Genomic DNA, 23,846 nt, shown 5'->3' with positions numbered 1-23,846 from the left:
ATACCTGCCTGTCTTCCTCAAAAGAGGCATACTCGCTCAAACATCTATAGATAATAATTTAGAGTTCCCTGTGTGGGTTGCCGCTTTTAATCTCAGGATACTCAATCACCACGCAGGAAAGAAATCTCACATAGCATAAGCACCTTTTAAAAGTAACCATTTATTGTTGAAAACATATACACTTACATCTTGAAAAGCAAAAATCAGCCCATATGCAAAGACATCAGTGCAGTTTAAACAATAAGTCTTGCAGGCACTTTCTCAGTAAGTATAACCACAGCTTGTTGCACTAAATGTGAGTGCCCTGGGGCTCCTGCATGGTGAGTTCACCCTGTTTAGCTCTGCCTCAATACATTTTGTTGTCACAACAATTTTCTTAAAAAAAAATGTATTTATTATTTTTATAATGGTGGCAATCTGCAATTTTTATCATGACTGTGACATTATGGCGGACACATCGGACAATTTTGACACATTTTTGGGACCATTGGCATTAATACAGCAATCAATGCTATAAAAATGCATTGATTACTGTAAAAATGTCACTGGCAGTGAAGCGGTTAACACTAGGAGGTGATCTAGGGGTTAACTGTGTTCCCTGGGAGTTGATCCTAACTGAAGTGGGAGGGGACTGACTCTAGGAAGTGATGGATCGTGGTTCCTAGCTAATAGGAACACACAATCTGTCACTCCTGTCAGAACAGGGAAGTGTGTGTTTACACACGCTCATCCCTCTTCTGTATCTCCTGGTCACGATCGCTCGTGGCCGGTGGCCATTGCGACTGTCGTGCACGAGCATAGGCACCCCTGCTGTGCAGTGGGCGCATGCGCCTGCTATCCTGATCCTGCGAGCTGACGTATAGCCAACCTGCCACAGTATAACTGCAGCGGTTGGTCGGGAAGCAGTTAAAAAAAATTAGACCTATTTGATGTGCAAGCTTTATGACTGGAAAAGCAGGACAGGAAATGTTTTATTTGCAGGATCTGAATTTAAAAATTAGTAAAAAAAAAGTAAAAAAAAACAAAAAGTAATGCACCCACCCCACCTGAAGACTGGTAATCTCCAACATATTGCATTTTTGGTATTAAATATGCTTTAAAGTATCTCTATCATATGAGGCAAGATTGGTATTATGGAGCTCTGGTGACACAACAGGAAATGAAGGTAATTCACTCCAATGGGGAAGCAGATATTAATACAAAGTTGACAGTGCCTCTAACTCTCCTCAACACTTATTGATGTAGGCTGCAACCTCTGATCTCACTGTAAGTAAACTGTCATTTTTGTATAATATAAAGAAATTGTGTATGGCATTCCACTGAAGCAAGAGATTAAATTGTAACAATCCAAAATGTCCTACCAAATAAAATCATTTAAAAGAAAAGTTAGGGATTAAAAAAAAACATATACAGTATATTCACATAGAGGGCATCGATCCGATGCTGCATCTGTCCCCCGCTGCCTGTACACCAAGAGCTGAGTGATCAAAAACTGCTGATTGTTTCATTCTCGATCTTTAGTCAGTAGAGAGCTGGTGACTGTAATTCACTGGCTCTGTGCTCTGCTCCTCCAGCACTCACTGGAGCACTGGGTTGTGGAGGGGTGAGAGTGGCTGACTTAAGGTCTCATGGGTGCACCTAGAGGCTGATCCAGCTATTGGTCCAGGTATCTGGGTGGATCCTGACATTAAAGTGGAGATCTCTTCAGAGTCTGGACTGGGTGAGTGGTGTCAGCCAACAGCAGGGTGAATACAGGTTATAGGAATGCACTCCTGTGATCTCCAGGAGAAGTAGGGCCAATAGAGCTTTGGTTCTACGTCTCCTTTAAATGATTTTAAGTGCTAAATGCATTTTGGAATTCTGGATTTAGAGTGCACGATCTAATTTTAGGAATGTTGGAAAACCATTTTTTATACTACAGGTAACATTTCAATTTGCATATCACATTATTTATACACAAAAAAGTGTGTTAGAAAACATGACCAAACAGCAGCAACCTTACCTATAATAAAAAGGATTTCCACGGAAATATCACTAACAGTTGTGCTTCTTGTTGATGATAGGTCATCATTGTCCACAAAGGATACATTGTAAGGTACAGTAACAGCAACATAAAACGTTGCTAATAATATTAGCCAGTCCCAGGCTGCTTTGAAGGTACTAAAATGTAAAATGACAAACTTTGTTTTTTTTGCATCTGAAACCTTATATTCAGGAATTGCTGGTTTATCTACAAAAACGTTCTGTAAAACAAACAAAAACAAATTTTATTAAAGTAATTATCTTGTAGTTATATAGCTCAACAAGGACCAGTCCCTTTTAAAATATTCTGTACCTCAATACGTTTTGGGCACATTATTAGATTTGCGCTTGTATATAACCAAGTATGTACAGTGCCTTGAAAAAATATTCATACTTCTTGAAATGTTGTCACGTTACAACCAAAAACGTAAATGTATTTTATTGAGATTTTATGTGATACAAAGCATTACATAATTGTAAAGTGGAAGGAAAATGATAAATGGTTTTGAAAAAATTTTGCAACCAAATATGTGAAAAGTGTGGCGTGCATTTGTATTCAGCCCCCCTAAGTCAATACTTTGTAGAACCACCTTATGCTGCAATTGCAGCTACAAGTTTGGGTATGTCTTTACCAGCTTTGCACATCCAGAGAGTGACATTTTTGCCTATTCTTCTTTGCAAAATAGCTCATCCATCCAATCTGTCGGATTGGATGGAGAGCATCTGTAAACTGCAATTTGCAAGTCTTGTCACAGATTCTCAATTGGATTTAGGTCTGGACTTTGACTGGGCCATTCTAACACATGAATATGCTTTGATGTAAACCATTCCATTGTAGCTTTGGCTGTGTCTTTAGGGTTGTTGTCCTGCTGGAAGGTGAACCTCTACCCCAATCTCAAGTCTTTTGCAGACTTTAACAGGTTTTCTTTTAAGATTTCCCTATTTTTGGCTCCATCCATCTTTCCATCAACTTTGGCCAGCTTCCCTGTCCCTGGTGAAGAAAAGCATCCCCATAACATGATGCCATCACCACCATGTTTTACGGTGGAGATGGTGTGTTCAGGGTGATATGCAGTGTTAGTTTTCTGCCACACGTTTTTTATAGATCAAAAAGTTAAATTTTGGTCTGATCAGAGCACCCTCATCCACATGTTTGCTGTGTCATCACATGGCTTCTTGCAAATTGCAAACGGGACCTCTTATGGCTTTCTTTCAACAAGGCTTTCTTACTGCTACTCTTCCATAAAGGCCAGATTTGTGGAGTGCACAACTAATAGTTGTCCCGTGGACAGATTCTCCCACCTGAGCTGTGGATCTCTGCAGCTCCTCTAGAGTTAGCATGGGCCTCTTGGCTGCTTCTCTGATTAATGCTCTCCTTGCCCATCAGTTTAGGTCAAAGGTCATGTCTTGGTAGGTTTGCAGTTGTGCCAAACTCTTTTCATTTTCAGATGATGGATTGAACAGTGCTCCGTGAGATGTTCAAAGCTTGGGATAATTTTTTTTTATAACCTAACCCTTCTTTAACCTTCTCCACAACTTTATCCCTGACCTGTCTGGTGTGTTCCTTGGTCTTCATGATTGTTCACTAAGGCTCTCTACAAACCTATGAGGGCTTCACAGAACAACTGTATTTATACTGAGATTAAATTACACACATATGGACTATATTTACTAATTAGGTAACTTCTGAAGGCAATTGGTTTCATATTTATTAGTAAAAAAATTGGAAAACCATTTATAATTTTCCTTCCACTTCACAATTATGTGCCACTTTGTATTGTTCTATCACATAAAATCTCAATAAAATACATTTACATTTTTGGTTGTAACATGACAAAAAGTGGAAAATTTCAAGGAAATGTATACTATTTTCAAAGTATTGGTTTTACAATGGAATATTGTTCCGACTTTTTATTGAAGTTTGGGCCTACAGTACAATATCTATTTTAGATCCCTTTCACACTAAAGCAGTTTTAGCACTAGAAATAGCGGCTGTAAAGTGCCTGAAAACTGCCTCCCATTCTTTGCAATGGGTGCATTCACACCCTGGGGGGTGTGCATGCGGGACATTTGGAAAAGTCTTGCAAGCAGCATCTTTGGGGCAGTTTGTAAGCGATGTATACAGCGCTCCCAAAATGCCCCTGCCCATTGCAATTAATGGACATCGCTGCTGAAGCGCCTGAAAAGTGAATTGGAAGTGCCACAACACTGGTGTTGTTAACCCCTTCTTTGGAGTTAAAAGATCCCCACTAGTGGTCTAAGAATGGTGCAAAAGAGCCGCTTAAACAGCGGTAAAGTGGTGCTAAAATGAGTAATGCTTTACCGCGAATGTGTGAAAGGTGTCTTAAAGATTATTTTTCCTCCCTTTACCATTTTTCATCTCTCCTAACAAATCCATTTCTTTCCTGCAACAAATGTTAAAGCATATCCAAATACAAAAGCAAAATTTAGTATATATTGCAGCTTACATTTCGTAGATGTGGTGGCTGCAGTGTTTTATTTTTTGTCAGGCTTTAACTGTTTCACCTGGTGATTCTACAAATTAAAAAACTGGACTTTATATACTGTCTGTCTGTCTTTGTCTATCTCTATTACATGGGGAATTGATGGGATCATAGTTTACACAAGAAAGAAAATGATGTTTATGTTTTCTATTCAACTCATGGGTAATGAAAAGGACCCTGCATCAGGATCAGCAGGTATTTTCTTTACATGCTGAAAATGTTAAAAAACCAAAAACAAATATGGCCATCACATCTAAGAATTAGTAAGCTGCATTATATTCAATTTTTGTTTTGGAAGTTTACATATGGTTTAAACTACTAATGTGGTTCAGACTCTACTCATTCCCTGCCTAACATCACTTAACTTTTACAAAATAAATCATTATTTCTTTCCCATGACTTAAAAACATATTTTATATTCAGTGTTTCCTGTATTTTTTATTTTAACTTAATTTATAATTTTATAACTTTTATATCAGAGCTACCCTATTTAAGGGTTGCTAAATCTGAGCAGGGCCCTCTTAACCCTCTTATATTTTATTGTATTGTAACTCTACTGCCTTTTATATTGTAAAGAATAAGACTGCATAAAATCTATGTTAGGTTTTTATAGCTTCCTGTAACCCAAATAGGAGATTTTCTCTTCTATCCCTGTGACGAACTAACAAAGAAAAGGCGGATTGGGCTGTCACCAGAGAGAGGAATTCACAGACAGCAGAAGCAGATCTAAGCCCTCTTCAATCAGCAAAAATGTATTTTGTTTTTGTCTGTATCCCCATTTGAGAGATTTCCATCTACGCCAATCGGAATAAAGGTGGCAATAAAAAATCCTACCTAGGTTCTAACTCTTTCTCACTGTAAATTCAATCTAAATTGAATTGCAATGTTTTGGCTGGTGTTGGACTTGCATCAAGTCAAGTGAGTAAAGTATGTTGTATATCTAACAGGAAAAAAATTCCCTTAAAAGTGCACTTATACAGTAATATATTACAATGCACATGCGTGCTTTGCTCAACTCTGCATTGCCACTTTAAAAACATAATTCAGTACTTGATGCTGTTGCAACAGGTGTATTGCTTGCCCTATGTATGCTACCTGCTGAATAGGAGTGCAGAGTAGAGATTTTGGAAAGAATAACAGTGGGATTTATGTGATTATATGTTAAACATCCATCTGTACAAACCCTTATGGTGATTATGCACAGCAATTTGTACTTGATCTAGGTACAATTACCTGTAAAATATTATACATTGTCACGGACATGGTATTGTTCTGCACTTTACAACAGAAAATACAATCTATCAGTCATTGTCTAAATGATCGATTACATATTGTGCTGAATTGTCCTATATTATGATTCTCTATATTATGATTCTTAAATACTCATGAAGCACAGTGAGTTAGTGGTTAGTATTCTTTCCTTGTGTGAGTCTTGGCCAGGATGCTATCTACATGGAATTTGCATGTTCATCCTGTGCTTGCACGCATTTCGTCTGGGCAACCCATTTTTTCCATATGTCAAAGACTTGCAGGTAGGTGATTTGTTTCCTGCCTAAACAGGCTCTTGTATTTATGTGCATGCATGTGAGATGGAGACCTTAGTCCTTAAAGGCAGGGACTGATGTAAATGTAAACTGCTGCATAAATTATCAGTACTATATAAATGCATGTAATAAATTATTTATGCATTTCCTCAACAGTGGCTGACAAAATTATGCCATAGACAACTCATTTCATCAAGAGCCGAGTTTAGTGTCTTTGGTTTATTTTCGTTAAAGTATTGTATTAAATTAAATTAAATGATTATATTGATACATGTGTGATCACCCTTGTAGTAACAGGAATCTCATAAGGTTTCTTCACCCAAACTGACTTTTTTTTACCTAGTTATTATTTATCATTATTAAAATTCAATGGCAAGCCATGACTCAAACAACACATTCAGTATTATATTAAACATCTTTAATGTATTTTTTAATATTCAATATAGATAAGTTTATAGTAATTATCTAGTGTTCTTAATTGTAATAGTATTACTTATATTTCTATGCAGCCTGCAGTACATGTTGGGGTCTTTATTTTTATAGCGCTAACACAAGCACTTTTCCACAAAATACACAATAATCACAGGCATTAGGGCAAATATTGGTGAAAAACGAGACTATTAGTAGTATAGTAAATATATACATTTAAAGATCTTGGTTTGCGTACACATGTTTCATATAAATTATATATAGTCTTAGCATTATAACACATTAGGGACCACTTTATAATTTCATGCCGCAGATACACACATATGGCATTCTTACTTTATTAAGCTTTAATTTGCCCTTTTCTCTCCTTTGTAGGTGACCAGAGATGTGATAAAGAACAGCCCGACTCCGTCTCCTTGCTGCCTCAAAATGGGACCCTGCTTTTCCTTTTCTGTATTTTTCTGTGGAACAAAAGTAACAAGCAATTAGATATCACCACATGCAATTTTAACCTTTCAGAGATGTACTTCTATAGCACTTTTTAGAATGTAATAAAATATAACGTCAGACTTCAATGCTTTTCCCCGATGTGAACAAAAGATTCAAGCTGGAATATCAAGAGAGCAGACAACATTTCTTTGAGATGACTTTGACAATTGAAAATGAGGAAACATTGTTGCATTACAGTTACATTTTCCATATCACTAAGAGCAATCATTTGACAAATCTGTATGTCTAGAGGAGCAGCAAATGTAAACTATTGGGGATGTTGCTAAACCAATTTATTAACCTTATATGAGGAGATGAGTTGTCATCTAGATAAAGAAAGGCCCAAAGACGTGGTGTATCTGGATTTTCCAAAAGTATCTACACAGTTCCCCATAAATATTTACTGTACAAATTAAGGTCTGTCGGCATGGACCATAGGGTGAGTACATGGATTGAAAACTGGCTCCAAGGTGTGAGTTCAGAGGGTGGTGATAAATGGGCAATACTTGGAATGGTCAGGGGTGGGTGGTGGGGTCTCAGGGTTCTGTGCTGGGACCAATCCTGTTTAATTTGTTCATAAACAACTTGGAGGATGGGGTAAAAAGTTTAATCTCTGTATTTGCGGGTGATACTAAGCTAAGCAGGGCAATAACTTTTCCACATGATGTGGAAACCTTGCAAAAAGATCTGAACAACTTAATGGGGTGGGCAACTACATGGCAAATTAGGTTTAATGTAGAAAATGTAAAATAATGCATTTGGGTGACAAAGATATGAATGCAATCTATACACTAGGGGGTCCTAGTAGATAGGCTCAGCAATAGCATGCAATGCCAAGCTGCTGCTAACAAAGCAAACATATATATTGGCATGCATTAAAAAAGGAATTAACTCCAGGGATAAAGCGATAATTCTCCCAATCTACAAGACGCTGGTCTGGCAGCACCTGGAGTATGCTGTCCAGTTCTGGGCACCAGTCCTCAGAAAGGATGTACTGGAAATGGAGTGATTACAAAGAAGGGGAACAAAACTAATAAAGGGTCTGGAGGATATTAGTTATGAAGAAAGGTTGCAAGCACTAAACGTATTCTCTCTGGAGAAGAGTTGCTTGAGAGGGGATATGATTTCAATTTGCAAATACCATACTGGTGACCCCACAATAGGGATAAAACTTTCTCGCAGGAGGGAGTTTAACAAGACACGTGGCCACTCATTAAAATTAGAAGAAAAGAGGTTTTACGTTAATCTACATAGAGGGTTCTTTATCGCAAGAGCGGCAAGGATATGGAATTCCCTTCCACACGCAGTGGTCTCAATGGTGGGCATCGATAGTTTCAAAAAACTATTAGATAAGCACCTAAACGACCGCAACATACAGGGATATACAATGTAATGCTGACATATAATAACACACAAAGGTTGGACTTGATGGACTTATGTCTTTTTTCAACCTCACCTGCTATGTAACTATGTAACAATATATTATTTAAAACTTCTGTCCCTAATATATAGGTAAATATATGCAAATACAAATTCTGCTTTTACAAAAACTGATACATTGGACTTATGTTTTTAGTTGCAGTTTGATTGATGAATCATCATATGTTTGTAGAAAAAAGGTTCTTGCTTGAGGTTTATAGCAAAATTCTTCAACATCAATCTTGACAGTAAATCATACATGTGCTAAATCACAGGCATTCACCAAAAGTTCAACAGAATATATGGTACTTTTGAGTATTGTTTCTGGAACAAATAAATCAGTAGTATACCTTCATCATTGGAAGTTTTGTGTTGCCTAAAAACCATTAGTACTGTCATTTTATTACTAGACACCATATTTCTTCTCAAATAAATTTGTTTGCACATATGCTAACTGATTCATTGATAACGATTATCCAAGCCATGCATTGCTAATACACTTCAGCCAAACCACTCCTCTATTCAAAATAGCGAATGAGACTTATACGTTTTGACCCTGAATTAAATTAAGTATGCTCCCTGTAGCTTCTATGTAATACAGACAGTCATCACTAGAACCTTTTTTTCCCCTACTACTTCAAGATTATACACACAGAATCATCATGCAAACTTAGCTCACATTGTGCTACCTCAATTGCTTTATTCTAAGGCTGTACAATGAATAGGAAAACAATAAATTTTAAGGCTTGCCTGGGTCATCCTCATCTTTTATATTTTGTCCAAAAATGTATGTCATGTATTGTGTTTGTGTGCCACAAAATTGACTTTAGTGTTTTGTTCTGAAATTTTGCACTAGATAAACCATTGAGCTAATATTGCGTGACATAAAAAAATTTGAACAACCACCATTATATTCTCCAGGGGCTCTGCTTTCAGAAAGTATATAATAAGTATTATTCAAGACTAAAATTATTTTTTAAACATGTGTGAAAAAGTGCAGAAACGTCTCTAGCATTGATGCCTTATTATTATATAGTAACACACATGTTCATGTAGGTTAAACATAGGCTTATGATTTAAACTTCTGTACTGTAGAACCAAAAATATGCCATTATATCATACATTAACATAATTCAGACAAAAAAAAGGTATTATTGTGAAACATTTACCATTTGATATATTTTACATTAGTTTCTGAATTATTTACACCTCTTACATGCAATCATATTATGGTTAGTAGAAAACACTGCTTTCACAATCATCCACGTGACCTAATTTAATTTCTCAGTGCACTAGGTCAATCCTTTCAGCAAATCTCTTTGCAAATCAAATGAAAAATCCTTGCTTTTACCCTGCTAAAGCCCCTTAACAATTCCTCTTCTTCTGTAAAAATATCAGGTGAGTAACATAGTCTACCAGTCATTAGTTAACCCTTTCATGATCAAGCCTATTTCTGACATTTGGTGTTTACAAGTTAAAATCTGTATTTTTTGCTAGAAAATTGCATAGAACCCCCAAAAATTATATATATATTTTTAGCAGAGAATCTAGAGAATAAAATGGCTATTGTTGCAATATTTTATGTCACACTGTATTTGTGCAGCGGTCTTTTAAACACAACATTTTGGGGAAAAAGACACTTTCATGAATTTTAAAAAACTAAACAGTAAAGTTAGCCCAATTTTTTGTATAATGTGAAAAATTATGTTATGCCGAGTAAATAGAAACCAAACATGTCACACTTTAAAATTGTACACAATCGTGGAATGGCGACAAACTACGGTACCTAAAAATCTCCATAGGAAAAGTTTTAAAAGACTCAAAGTTACCAGCTTAGAGTTACATAGGAGGTCTAGTACTAGAATTATTGCTCTTGCTCTGATGATTGCGGTGATACCTCACATGTGGGATTTGAACACCATTTACTTACATACGCATTTTCTTTGCTGCGCGAGCTTGCAGGGATAGGAGCACTTTAAAAAATAATTTTATTTCATTTATTTTTATTTTTTTACATTGTGTTTTTAAATAAAACATTTTGATCACTTTCACTGCTGTCACAAGGAATGTAAACATCCCTTGTGACAGTAATAGGTGGTGACAGGTATTCTTTATGGAGGGATCGGGGGTCTAAAAGACCCCAAATCCCTCCCTTGCACTTCAAAGTATTCAGATCGCTGAAAATGATTCTGAATACTTTATATTTTTTGAAAACCGGCAAATCATTGGCAGCCAATTAAACTGGAAGTGACGTTGTGACATCACTTCCGTGTTTACAGAGAGAATACTGGAACTAAGCCATTTCCGGCTTCGTGCCAGTCTGTCTCTAGCCGCCAAAAGTGGAGGCCCGGTAAGAGCGGCGGAAGGCGACGGGAGGGGGGTTGTCTCCTCCCGCTCCTCCGGGATAACAATATAGTGGCTTTTAGCTGCATTAATTGTTATCCCTGGAAAGCCGACCGCTGGCTGTAAAAAATGGTACCAGGATAATGCCTGCAGCTGCGGGCATCACCCTGGTATAACTCCCTAAACCTGAGGCCACATATATGCATACTCTTGGCAGGAAAGAGTTAAACATACAGTATCTACTTTTAGAATGTGAATCTTTTCTTTGGTAATTCTAATCACTAAAGTGATAATTAAGTAGGTCTTTAGATCTGTTAGAACAGCATATTCATTATTCTAAATCACCACATATGATATACAATTGTCATGCTTTTTTCTTTACAAAATAGTATTTTCACCCTTTTTGTACAACCTTTTCTTGCATCCTAATGCTGATGATCTACTCCAACCACTATTCACCCCCTTCATGCCTACAAGCACTTGTTATAGTGGCAGCTGCATGTCACTGCTCAGAACATGCTTGCTGGTAGTGTGATTGCCAAAACATTCAGTGCATTGAAAAAAATATTCATACCCCAGGAATATTCCACATTTTGTCATGTTGTAGTCAAAAACGTCAATGTATTTATTGGGATTTTATGTGATAGTTCAAGCTCTGTCAGACTTTGACTGGGCCATTCTAACACATGAATATGCTTAACCACTTCCCGACCAGCACACGACGATGTACGTCGGCAGAATGGCACAGGCAGGCAAATTGGCGTACAGGTACGTCCATTTAAAATTGCCGCTGTGCCATCGCGTGCATGCCAGTCGGGACCCTCTTGAGTCCGATTGTGATCGTCTCACGGGGAGGCTGAACGAGGAGATGTGGAAGTAAACAGCATCACCCCGTTCTGCCTAGCAACAAGTGACACTGATCTCTGCTCCCTGTGATTGGAGCAGAGATCAGTGTTCACTAACACACAGCCACGCCCCCCACTGTTAGTAACACTCCCCTAGGACACACTTAACCTCTACACTGCCACCCCCTGGTTAACCCCTTCCCTGCCAGTGTCATTTACACAGGAATCAGTGCATTTGTATAGCACTGATTGCTGTATAAATGACAATGGTCCCAAAAATGTGTCAAAAATGTCATAAAACTATCCTCTATTTTGTAAATGCTATACATTTTGTGCAAACCAATCAATAGTCGCTTATTGCGATTTTTTTTACCAAAAATATGTAGAAGAATACGTATCGGCCTAAACGGAGGAAAAAAAAAATGTTTGATATATTTTTGGGGGATATTTATTATAGCAAAAAGTAAAAAATAATGCGTTTTTTCAAAATTGTCACTCGTTTTTTGTTTATAGCGCAAAAAATAAAAACCGCAGGGGTGATCAAATACCACCAAAAGAAAGCTCTATTTGTGAGAAAAAAAGGACGTCAATTTTGTTTGTGCAATTGTCAGTTAGAGCGACGCAGTGCTGAATCGCAAAAAGTGGTCTGGTCTTAAGCCAGCAAAATGGTCCGGTCTGAAAGTTGATTAAATCTACATCATTCCATAGTAGCTCTGGCTGTATGTTTAGGGTCATTGTCCTGCTGAAAGGTGAACCTCTGTTCCAGTCTCAAGTCTTTTCAAGTACACACGGTCAGAATTTCGGCCAGCAAAAAACCGATGAGAGCTTTTCGTCAGAAAATGTGACTGTGTGTATGCTCCATCGGAATTTTGCTGGCCAAATTCCCGTCAGCAAAAAATTGAGAGCAGGTTCTCAATTTTTCTGATGGAAAAGTTTCTATCGGAAATTCTGATCGCGTGTATGCAATTCCAACGTGCAAAAACTCACACATGCTCAGATTCAACTACAAGACAGAAGGTATTGGCTACTGGCTATTGAACTTCCTTTTTCTAGTCCCGTCATACGTGTTGTACGTCACCGCGTTCTTGATGGTCAGAATTTGGTGTGACCATGTGTATACAAGACAGCTTGCGCGAAATCCTGTCGGAATTCCGTCAGGAAAACCATCAGAGCTTTTTCTGACCAAAATTCCCTGTATTTTGCTCCATCCATCTTCCCATCAACTGAAGAAAAGCATTCCCACAACATGATGCTGCCACCACCATGTCCCACAGTGGGGATGTTGTGTTCAGGGTGATGTGCACTGTTAGTTTTCTGCCACACATAGCTCTTTGCTTTTAGGCCAAAAATGTTGGTCTCGACTGACCAGAGCACCTTCTTCCACATGTTTGCTGTGTCCCCCACATGGCTTCTCGCAAACTACAAACAAGACTTCTTATGATTTTCTTTTAACAATGGTTCTTCTTCTTGCCACTCTTCTATAAAGGCCAGATTTGTGGAGTGCATGATTAGGAGTTGTCCTGTGGACATATTCTCCCACCTGAGCTTTGGATCTCCTGGCTGCTTCACTGATTAATGCTCTCCTTGCCCAGCCTGTCAGTTTAGGTGGATGCCATGTATTGGTAGGTTTGTAGTTGCACCATACTCTTTTTGTTTTTGGATGATGGCTTGAACAGTGCTCCGTGAGATGTTCAAAGCTTGGGATATTTTATTAATAAACTAACGCTGCTTTAAACTTCCCCACAACTTTATCCCTGACCTGTCTGATGTGTTCCCTGGCCTTCAGGATGCTGTTTTTTCACTAAGGTTCTCTAACAATCCTCTGAGGGCTTCACAGAACAGCTGTATTTATACTGAGATTAAATTTCACACAGGGGGACTCTATTTACTAATTAGGTGACTTCTGAAGGTAATTGGTTCCACTAGATTTTATTTAGGGGTATCAGTGTAAAGGGGGCTGAATACAAATGCATGCCTCACTTTTCACATATTTATCTGTAAAAAATTTGGAAACCATTTTTAATTTTCCTTCCACTTTACTATTATGTGCCACTTTGTGTTGGCCTATCACATAAAATCCCAATAAAATACATTTATGTTTTAGGTTGTAATGTAGATAGATGTCTTGCAAGCTACCAATGAAGAGTGTCCAAATGTTTTAAACGTAAGAGAACCAATCCACAGCCACTTGTTTACCTGCAATAAATTTCTATATTTAAACGCTAATGTACTATCTGGCCTCTTTTGTATTTTAAATTGAGGATACCATCTTTGGATTACACCTGGGGGAGCCTGTAAATCCTGCTACTTAGAGCCACACAATTGGAGGTGAGCGCAGTCACACGGGGGGAGCAAGTGTGTGAAGTCACGGTTAATATTATTTGCATCATCATCACAAAGTCACTTTATGGGACAGTATATATATATATATATATATATATATATATATATATTTATTTATTTATTTTTTCTTGACTGTGGACATGCTGAAAATAACTTTTAAATATACATATATAGTTTTCTCACTGTGGAGTTGCTGAAATTAATAATTTTGATATTTTGATGTTTACTTAAATTTTTTTATTCCTTTTACTGTGCACTTGCTTGACAACAAGTATTTTTTCATTTATATATTTTTTACCATTCATATTCTTTGGGAATTCAAGTTGCTCCAACATTTACTTGTGCATTGCCCATGGCAATTATATATATATATATATATATATATATATATATATATATATATATATATATATATATGTAAGAAGGCCAGTATGGTGGCCTGAATTTATGGGAGGAGCCCGGGGGGTATTTAACCAGCCCACTCGCCTGTGGTCTTTGTCGGTTTCCTGTGCGCAATACTACTTCACTAGGTCGACTGCTCGAGTTTCGTTGCCATTCGGATAACTTCTCTCTACTAGAAGTCTCGTGGTTTTCGTTCCCGTTCGTGTTTTGTACAACGTCTCTGGCTCGACTGCCGCAGGTAAGGGTCTCGATTGACCTTCCTTTACTAGAAACATTTCTATTTTTTGAGTATCGTTAAACCCTGAAAATCTCGAGTCATTCGTTACGAAACCGGGTTGTTATCACTCAAAAACGCACCATTTTCGCAGTGCCCTTCATTTCACGGGCCTCATTTTAGTAGAAATTGCTTGAACAAAAAACTGCTTGAACAAAAAACTGCACTATTTTCGTAACTTGTTATGTTGTCTGCCTCATCACCGTGTTCCACAGACAAATCGTTGCCAGTCGCATCACACGGCACAACGATTCGTACCTCTGCCACAGCTGGCTCACGTAGGTCATTTCATCATTTCACTCATTTCTGTCACACACTGGGCTCCGATTCGAATCCAGTCGCATCCGCTAAATGCGCTGATTCGTCCCGGTGTGCCCCTAGTTGCTCGGCCTCATTTCGGTTCATGCTCCAGAGCCCACTCGTTGCTAATCGATCCGGGTCTCTGTCATGGGAATCATTTCACTGTCACCTATTACGTTCCGAATCGAAACCAGTCGCATTCTCAATGCACAGGTTCGATCGACGTGTCCCAGTTGCGTTGGCCTCATTTCAGTACATGCTCTAGAACCCGCTCGTTGACGGTCGCAGGCTGCGTCCTCTCCGATTCGTAGCTCTATCATGGGAAACATTTCATTGTCACGTAGTGCGTTCAGTTCGAATCCGGTTGCATCCCTGTGCATCGATTCGTCCGAACGGCCCCAGGTATTTTTTCAGCCTCATTTCAGTGCATGCTCCAGAGACCGGTTCGGTTCCAGTCTCAGTTCACGGCCGGCCGATCCAGGCCTCTGTCATGACAGAAGTTGTTCATTTCATTTCACTGTCACGCTCCGTGCTCCAGTTCGAATCCAGTCGCACCTTCACATGCACCGATTCGTTCCGGTTCGCCCCAGGTTATTTTCCACATTTCAGTACATGCTCCAGAGTCCGCTTTGTTGTCAGTTGCACTTGCGACACGACCATTTCGTGCCTCTGTCATGGCAATCATACTTCATTTCACTGTCATTTACAGCGCTCCGACTCGAATCCAGTAGCATCCGTGATGCATCGATTCGGTTTGGTGTGCCCCAGAGGGAACGGCCACATTTCACTTTCTCCACAGGCTGCCTTATTGTACGGTCACAGTTACAGCACTTATTTATGCTCCCGCATTGGACACAGGTCATCCCACACTTTATCCTTTACGCAAATGATACGTCGGATTGGGACAGCAAAAAAAAAAAAAAAAGAAAATGATGAATAAATGGTGGTGATAATAAAAGGAATTATCACGAAACTGTCTACTCACCGGTGCACCTCGCTCGTATTAGCCAACCGTTTACGTCACTCTCCAGTTTACTTGTTAGGCTCCTCACCAGTTTGTCATCTGTTATTTCTCTCTCCAGGTCAGTCAAGTTCAGTAGGTCCACCCTGCACCAGCTTGGACGTTATCTTCCCAGGTAAAAAAAAAAAAAGAGAGAGAGAGGGGAAGGCGTAAAAAATGCGACAGCAACCATGCTGGCATACATATATATATATATATATATGTGTGAAGGCTCGTGACAATATATATATATATGTATACACGTTCGCTCCCGCCTTGGCACTCAGCAACAGGTGGATTCGCTTGGTAAAATAGAGAAACAGTCTTGACTTATGTCACCCTCTATAGGTTCCGGTTGTCCATCCTTCGTCCCCAGAGAGATAGGACATCACTCCTAGGGCACGATTCACCTGGAGCCATGTCCCAAGTCGGCAGCGAAGACCTTACCGCCCCCTTGTCTCCTCGCCCGCCTTCAGTGAGCGACAGCATACAGTCCTACAGGGGTTGGACTATCCCCAGGCTGACAGCAGAGCTGAGACGCAAGGGCATTCCCTTCCCCGCTACCGCTAGGAAGGCAGAGCTTTTCAGGCTCCTCTCTACCCCGCCAGCTACAGCCGGGCCCAGTACCCCACCTCAAGCTTCTCTCCAGTCAATCTCAGCGGCTATTTCTCAACTGCACTCAATGGTGTCGTCCTTAAACAACACGGTCACGGACGTCCAGACCAGAGTGACGCTTCTAGAGGCTCACCCAGCCACAACCACCCCTCTTCCAGTTTCAGTCCCGCTACCACTGCCGACAGGTAACGCAGGGACATGTCCTGTTGTCCACCCAGCACATCTGGTGCTGGCCGGCATAAGGAAGGACATCTTGGATGGCAAGGATATCAACCTTGCCTCCCTGCTTATCTCAGTCCACGACCTTGCAGAAAACAAGGCCTACACATGGGGAGACGTCTCCGTAGTCCTCAAAGCCAAGGATCCTAGGCTGAACTGCAAACTCTCCATCCCAGAGTTTGCCCTAGCCTTTGGGATGCTTAGAGACGTCATTTGTTCAGCATCCCCCGCCAGAAGGGAAGAGCTGGACTTGTACCTCCACACAGTGGTGGACCTAGGTTACAAATACGGAGGCTTCGCCTTCTACGATTACCATCGTTCCTTCTCCGCCTAAGTAGCCGCTAAACTGGCACAGTTCCAATCCCCCACGGACTGGAGCCTTATGGACACCGAATTGTTCTGCCGGCATTTTGCCGGCCTTCGTTCACCTCTGTGTGCCATCTGCCAGTCCTCCACCCATACCGTCTCCTGGTGCGCCAACGCCACGGCTAGCCGCCCAGTAGCGTTCCCCTCCACCTCCGGCACAGGCCAAGGCTCATCAGGCCCTACACCAAAGGCTCAAGTGGACAAGTTTGGACGTTCGGTTCGAACCATGGGGGGTGCGGCCATTTGCAATAATTACAACTATGGCTCATGTAATTTTAGCCAGTGCCGCCTATTGCACGTCTGTGTCATATGTCACAGAGCGCACCCCAGGAACCTGTGTGAGGTTAAAGCTCGCAAGGGCTCATGACTGAGCCGCATAGACGTCCTATGCTTGGGCTTCTACCTCACCATGCACCCCACTCCTTCACTAGCCACCTTCCTCATCGGTGGCTTCACAGCTGTTGCTTATTCACCCATCCCTCTGGTGCTGGCACGGCATTAAATGGAGAGACCAATATTATTTTGCCACTAAATTAACATTTGGCTCCAAGAGCAGCCCCTGGCTGTTCGACACGTTCGCACAGTCTCTTGCTTGGATCCTTCGGCACAAGGCCTGTTGTCAGCAAGTTATCCATTACCTGGATGACTTTCTATTGATTGAACAGCCAGGCATACCTCCAAGGGACCTTGGTAAGTTAAGGACCGTCTTTGGGAATCTCAACGTCCCCATCGCCGAACATAAGGTTGACGGGCCCGCACAATTTATCACCTTCCTCGGAGTCAATCTCGACACCAGCACCATGCAGGCCAGCCTGCCCCTCGACAAACTGACCCGCATCAGGGCAGTCCTCCACGAATTCACCTGCACCAGGGGATGTACAAAGAGGCAGCTACAGGCGCTATTAGGCATGCTCAACTTTGCCATGCGAATAATTCCACAAGGTCGCTCCTTTATCTCGCGCCTGTTGGTCTGCCTTTCTCAGGCACAAGACCCGGATCAAGTCCTTAGCCTGGACATCGCAGCCATAGCAGACTTATCAATGTGGGACGAGTTCCTGTCCACCTGGAATGGTATCTCCCTGTTCATCCCGTCCATCTCACCTCTCTCGCCACAGGTAGTAACAGATGCCGCAGCCTCCACAGGATTTGCGGCTATTTTTGGCCACCATTGGTTCGCCGGACCCTGGCCTTCTCAAATACTCTTGATCCCTGGGTTTAGTCAGTCTTCATCCCTTTTCGAGCTCTACCCCATTGTAGCAGCCGCCCAGCTCTGGGGTCATACCTGGACAGGACAAACCGTAGGTTTTACCACTGATAACCAGGCCACAGCCAAAATTATCAACAAAGGCAGGTCTAAGTCTCTCTCTGTGATGTCCTTCCTTCGCAGGCTGGTGCAGCTGTCTCTGCGACATCAGTTTAATGTATACTGCACATTTATCCCAGGAAAATACAACCTTGCTGCTGACGCACTGTCTCGTTTTAATCTCCTGTCCTTCTTCCGGCAGGTTCCCGGAGCAGATACGGTGTCAGCTCCTATCCCACATTGGTCTCAGTTGACCCTGGACTAGAGCTGCATCTACATGGAGCCACTCGGCTCATCAACCGATCACTCGCAGACAACACTCTGAAAGCCTACCAGGTAGCCTGGAAAGCGTTCAATACATTTCTGGTTGCCTCCTCAGTAGGCACCCCAACAGATGCCAGGCATATACTAGCCTTCACCTCGTACTGCTATAGTCAACTGGCCTTGTCCTTCAACACCATCCGGTTATACTTAGCTGGCATACAGCACTACCTCTCATTACAGGATCCTACCAAACCATCCATCTTCTCGTCTCACGCTATCCGAGCCGTCCTGCGCGGCATTCAGAAACAGCAACCACCAGACAAGGTCAAACGGCTCCCCATCACCAGTTCCATCTTCAGGGACATGTCCACCATGCTTATCAGCTACCCCTTCGGTGTTCTCCCCAGTCTCGTCATACAGGCGGCCATTTATCTAGCCTACTATGGCTTTCTACGGCCCAGCGAGTTCACCCATTACAGCACACACAGTCCAGTCCTTCGCAGACGTCATCTGATCCGTCACCAGGACCACTTCATTCTCCACCTCTCGGTAACCAAGACTCAGCAGGCAGGCACCGGCGTAGATATCCACCTCTACAAAACCAACAACGCCTGGTGCCCGGTCGCTGTACTTTCGCAGTTACTCTCTCTACTACCCGAGCTCCCGGACTCTAGTCCTCTGTTGCCCTTCCCGGTCAAACCATTAACGAACCGCCAGTTCATTAAGCATGTAAGGATTCTCCTCCGCAATTTTCTCCTCAATCGGTGAGTACTCCGGCCATTCCTTCCGCATCGGAGCAGCTTCATCCACATCCCGGCACGGGGTCCCGGACCACGTCATCAAAAGATTGGGCAGGTGGAAATCGGCCTGCTTCGCTCGATACATCCCTAACCCACAGGTAGAAATGTCTCGGGCATTCAACCAACTGGCTCAATAAAGATAAAGCTGAAAACAATAAAACTCTTACCCCTACCTAAGTGTTTTTGCCCCCTTATTTTGGTATACCGTCCATTAGACCAGGGCACACTTTCAGGTCCATTTCATATAGGGTATCTTATGATAAACTTGTATTGTTCAGATACGTAAGTAAGAAGGCCAGTATGGTGGCCTGAATTTATGGGAGGAGCCCGGGGGTATTTAACCAGCCCACTCACCTGTGGTCTTTGTCGGTTTCCTGTGCGCAATACCCACCCTCCCATCCCCTTTTTAGGGCATTTCTCAAAACATTTCTCTTCAAACTCATTCATTTCTAATCATTTCTAATCACCGTCCATTAGACCAGGGCACACTTTCAGGTCCATTTCATATAGGGTATCTTATGATAAACTTGTATTGTTCAGATACGTAGGGCCATAGGGCTTCGGCCGTAAGTAAGGTCCATTTCAGGTCCATTTCATATAGGGTATCTTATGATAAACTTGTATTGTATCGGCCATAGGGCTTCGGCCATAAATATATATATATATATATATTCACCTTAGTGAGTGATATACCACATAGTACTGCATTTGTTTAGTTTTAATGTTTTAACATGACAAAATGTGAAACATTTCAAGGGGTATGAATCCTGTCCTGTAAGCATTGGCATGGCTGCTTACAGTTTCTAGCAGTGGAAGAGTGACAAAGCAAGCAGTAATTGGGAGATAAGTATAGAGGGCTGTCACTTCAGAATAGGAAGTGCCTGAACTGGGAAATGTACGGCAGGATTACCATGTATTACTTATACTGAGGCTTTAGATTTTTAGATAAGAATAATGACTTAAAAAAAAAATCTCAACAAATGTTTATCGAAGAATAGAATACAAAACATACAGGGCATAGAAAATATTTAAACATGTTCAAAATGATGTGAGATTTTTGTGATTGGGTTTACATCTACTCTAATATATAAAACAATAGGCAAATGCATTTTAGGGGCTATAACTTTCCCCCTTCACCAGGGCCTGACCATCTAATTTCCGAAGAATAGTAAAATGATTGCCCCTGAAACATTTTGGATTATTATCTTGGTTATCATTGGACTTCTGTGATTATATATTTTTTGCTGTGGTACTTTTCTTGGACCTTACATTCTTTACCCTAGGCACCTTTTGGGTCCTTCATGTTAGAAAGCTGCCTAAACTGAATAATTGTACTCGATATTATGTATTTAACTTCACACTGAGGAAAAAAAATCAGCTTTGGATCCTTTTCAGCCCCTTCCACCAACATCTTCTATATATTTTAAGCCATAGCAGTAATGATGCACAGTTTTGCTAGAATTTTTTTTGTAACTGAATGCACAGATTATTTAAACTAAAAGGGAACTGAAAAGGAATCAGTGTTTAAACATTTTCTCTACTCAGTTGAAACTGAGTAGTCTTAGATAAAGTATTTTAAAAATATGTAGAAACTAGCTTGAGATAGCCATGGCATTACTGTTGTTGAAGTGTGGAACAAAAGCAAAAAATGGTTTAGCCACTTCAGCCCTGGAAGATTTGGTTGCTCAACGAACAGGCTATTTTTTACGATACGGCACTGGGTCGCTTTAATGGAAAATTGTGCGGTCATGCGACATTATACCCAAACAAAATTGACAGCCTTTTGTGACAATTAAAAAAAAAACCCCCACAATATTTTGTACTTTTTGCTATAGTAAATATCCCCAATTTTTTTTAAAAAAAGCAAATTTTTTCCCTCAGTTTAGACCAATGTGTATTCTTCTACATATTTTTGTTAATAAAAATCGCAATAAGCGTATATTGATTGGTTTGCGCAAAAGTTATAACATCTACAAAATAAGGGAAAGATTTATGGCATTTTTATTATTATTTTTTTTTTACTAGTAATGGCGGTGATCAGCGATTTTTATCGGGACTGTGGCATTTCAGTGGATAGATTGACCACTTTTGAGACATTTTTGGGACCATTGGCATTTATACAGCGATGAGTGCTATAAAAATGCAATGATTACTGTGTAAATGTCACTAGCAGGGAAGGGGTTAACAGTGGGGGTGATCAAAGGATTACTAGGGCGTGATTTTAACTGTGGGGGGATGGAATGGCCTGAGTGAGGTGACCGATCGTTGTTCATGCTTAGTATGAACAACAGATTCCTCTCCTCACCTCTGACAGCACGGAGATCTGTCTGTTTACATTGACAGATCTCCATTCTGTCTCTGTGTGGATCGATCGCGGGTGCCCGGCGGTCATCACGTCCACTGGGCACGCGCAGCAGCTCCGGCATCGCGCCGTGGGTGAGCGTCCCCCTAGTGGTCAAAAGATGAGCCGATGTATAGATATGATGGTTCGTCCAGGGGACCCAATCTGCTGCAGTATAACTGCGACAGCTGGTCGGGAAGGGGTTAAAGACAGGAAGGACATAGTATGCAATATGTTCTGCAGAGTAACACTTAATAATTCTTTTTGGACACAGGCTTTACAGAAGGATTTGCAAAAAATGTTTTCCATAAGAAAACGACTATATCTTTATCTCTATATAATTGTCTTTCTCAATTAAAGCAATGATTTTACACTGAGAAAACTTCTTGGAAGCCCCCATCCTCATTCTATAGTGGCAATGGTTCCTTCTCCTAATGAGCTCAGAGGGAACATTGTACTTTGATAAAATATATAAATATATTTAAAGTTTTAGTACCAGATTAGTTGAATATATAATAGAACAGAGAATATTTTGAGTCAGCAGCTTAGGATATATGAAAGAATATACCACAACATAAAAACTGCTAAACTCAAAGCTCCCTGGTCCTACTTCCGTTTCAAATCTTGTTAGAATAAAGCACTTCTGTCTAACCTCTGGGTCATATTATGAAATAAGAATATACATGTTCATATAATATTGGGATAAGTGAAACTTAAGATAATTGGTTGCTTTTGAAATATTTTTTAAATTTAAATGCCTTGCAGTTGAAGCTTTTACAGTACATAATAACCTTTACTATGGACTAGCAGTAAAGTGGAGCAGGCTATTTCAAAAAAGAGTTTGTGTAAAATAATGTTTGAATTTATTAATTATGATGTAATTTTTGAGTTCTAGATTTGGTTATTCAGGAGTATCATGAGTGGTGTTAATAAGCCTGGGCATGCTGGAATCAGATACATAGCCAAACAGTTTACGTTCTTTTAGTAGAGTTTGTACAATCACCTGGGGTTATGAGAGAAAGAAAAATAGATCATCTGCAAATGCAGCACATTATACCCCTTGTTCCAAATATTAATAAAAAGTATTGCCTCTGTATGGTTAATGTTCCTAATGAAGGATTTCAGAGTCAATATGAAGAGGGATAGGGATAGGGGACATCACTATCTTGTGAAATTATATATGTATATTGGATCAGAGAAGGATCCATTTAATTTGACTTTCACAGTTGGTTGTTGGTACAGAGGAGAACCAGGTCTTCATTTTAAAATAAAACCCTATTTCGCAAAATAGTAGCTTGCATTTAGTTCCCAAACCACCCTGTTGAAGGCCTTCAACTCTATGTAATGTGGCCAAATGCAGGATGTTGATAGCTTTGACTGTGTTGTCTCTAGCCTCTCTTCCTGGCATTAAGCTCAGTGAGTCAAGGCCAATGATTTTAGCCAACTAGGGTAGCATACAGTTTGTCAACTATTTTAACTAGAACTTTAAGATCTTTGAGGAATATTGGGTTCCTCCTATGTAAAAGGTCATTCAAGAAGGGAGGCTCTTAGTTAGTGTGGGTGTTTTACTCTTGTGTAGGTACTTTAGGAGAGTCTGGGCCCTTGTTCTCTCTGTGTTGCTGTTTTGTGTTGAGGGGGAAGGTTGTATAGGGCAGAATCATGTTGTTGAATTGGTCAGTTATAGCTTTGGTAAAATGCATAACTCGCCCTAAGCTTTTTTAATGCTATAAATTAGGGATGAGCTAAGAAATCAGTTGAAAACTTTCACATAACAGCATGACAACATCATAATCTGCTGCGGACATGGAATTTCCCACCTGGCAGCCACGTGTGACAAAGGGGGTGGGAATGCCGATGACATAATTGAACTAATGTGGCCAGATGACCATAATTTGACAATGTTATTAACCATATAAGGCCATGTGCTCATATTAGGTCAACTATCTAACCAGCATTCTTTGTTAAGTATGGCTGTGTTATAGGGAATTCCATGGCTGTGGCTGATTGAGATGCTGTCATGTGAA

At 40.5% G+C, this 23,846-nt stretch overlaps 1 protein-coding gene across 4 annotated transcripts in view; it reads right to left on the bottom strand.

The window, feature by feature from the left end:
• KCNH8 (potassium voltage-gated channel subfamily H member 8) overlaps positions 1-23,846 on the bottom strand; it is a 780,884-nt gene that overhangs the window by 250,557 nt on the left and 506,481 nt on the right. For all 4 annotated transcript variants that reach the window (XM_077491398.1, XM_077491400.1, XM_077491399.1 and 1 more), the window contains exons 4-5: positions 6,836-6,960; positions 2,003-2,243 (exon numbers count right to left, since the gene is read on the bottom strand). In XM_077491398.1, coding sequence (XP_077347524.1) covers positions 2,003-2,243; positions 6,836-6,960 — 366 coding nt within the window. The remainder of the gene's footprint in view (positions 1-2,002; positions 2,244-6,835; positions 6,961-23,846) is intronic.

The sequence above is a fragment of the Lithobates pipiens genome, unplaced genomic scaffold, assembly GCF_037356315.1.
Source record: "Lithobates pipiens isolate NorthernLeopardFrog02 unplaced genomic scaffold, aLitPip1_a1.2 Scaffold_19, whole genome shotgun sequence".
In the NCBI taxonomy this organism is placed as follows: Eukaryota; Metazoa; Chordata; class Amphibia; order Anura; family Ranidae; genus Lithobates; species Lithobates pipiens.
The sequence above is the reverse complement of the archived record's forward strand: the minus strand, read 5'-3'. Positions and strand labels throughout refer to the sequence as shown.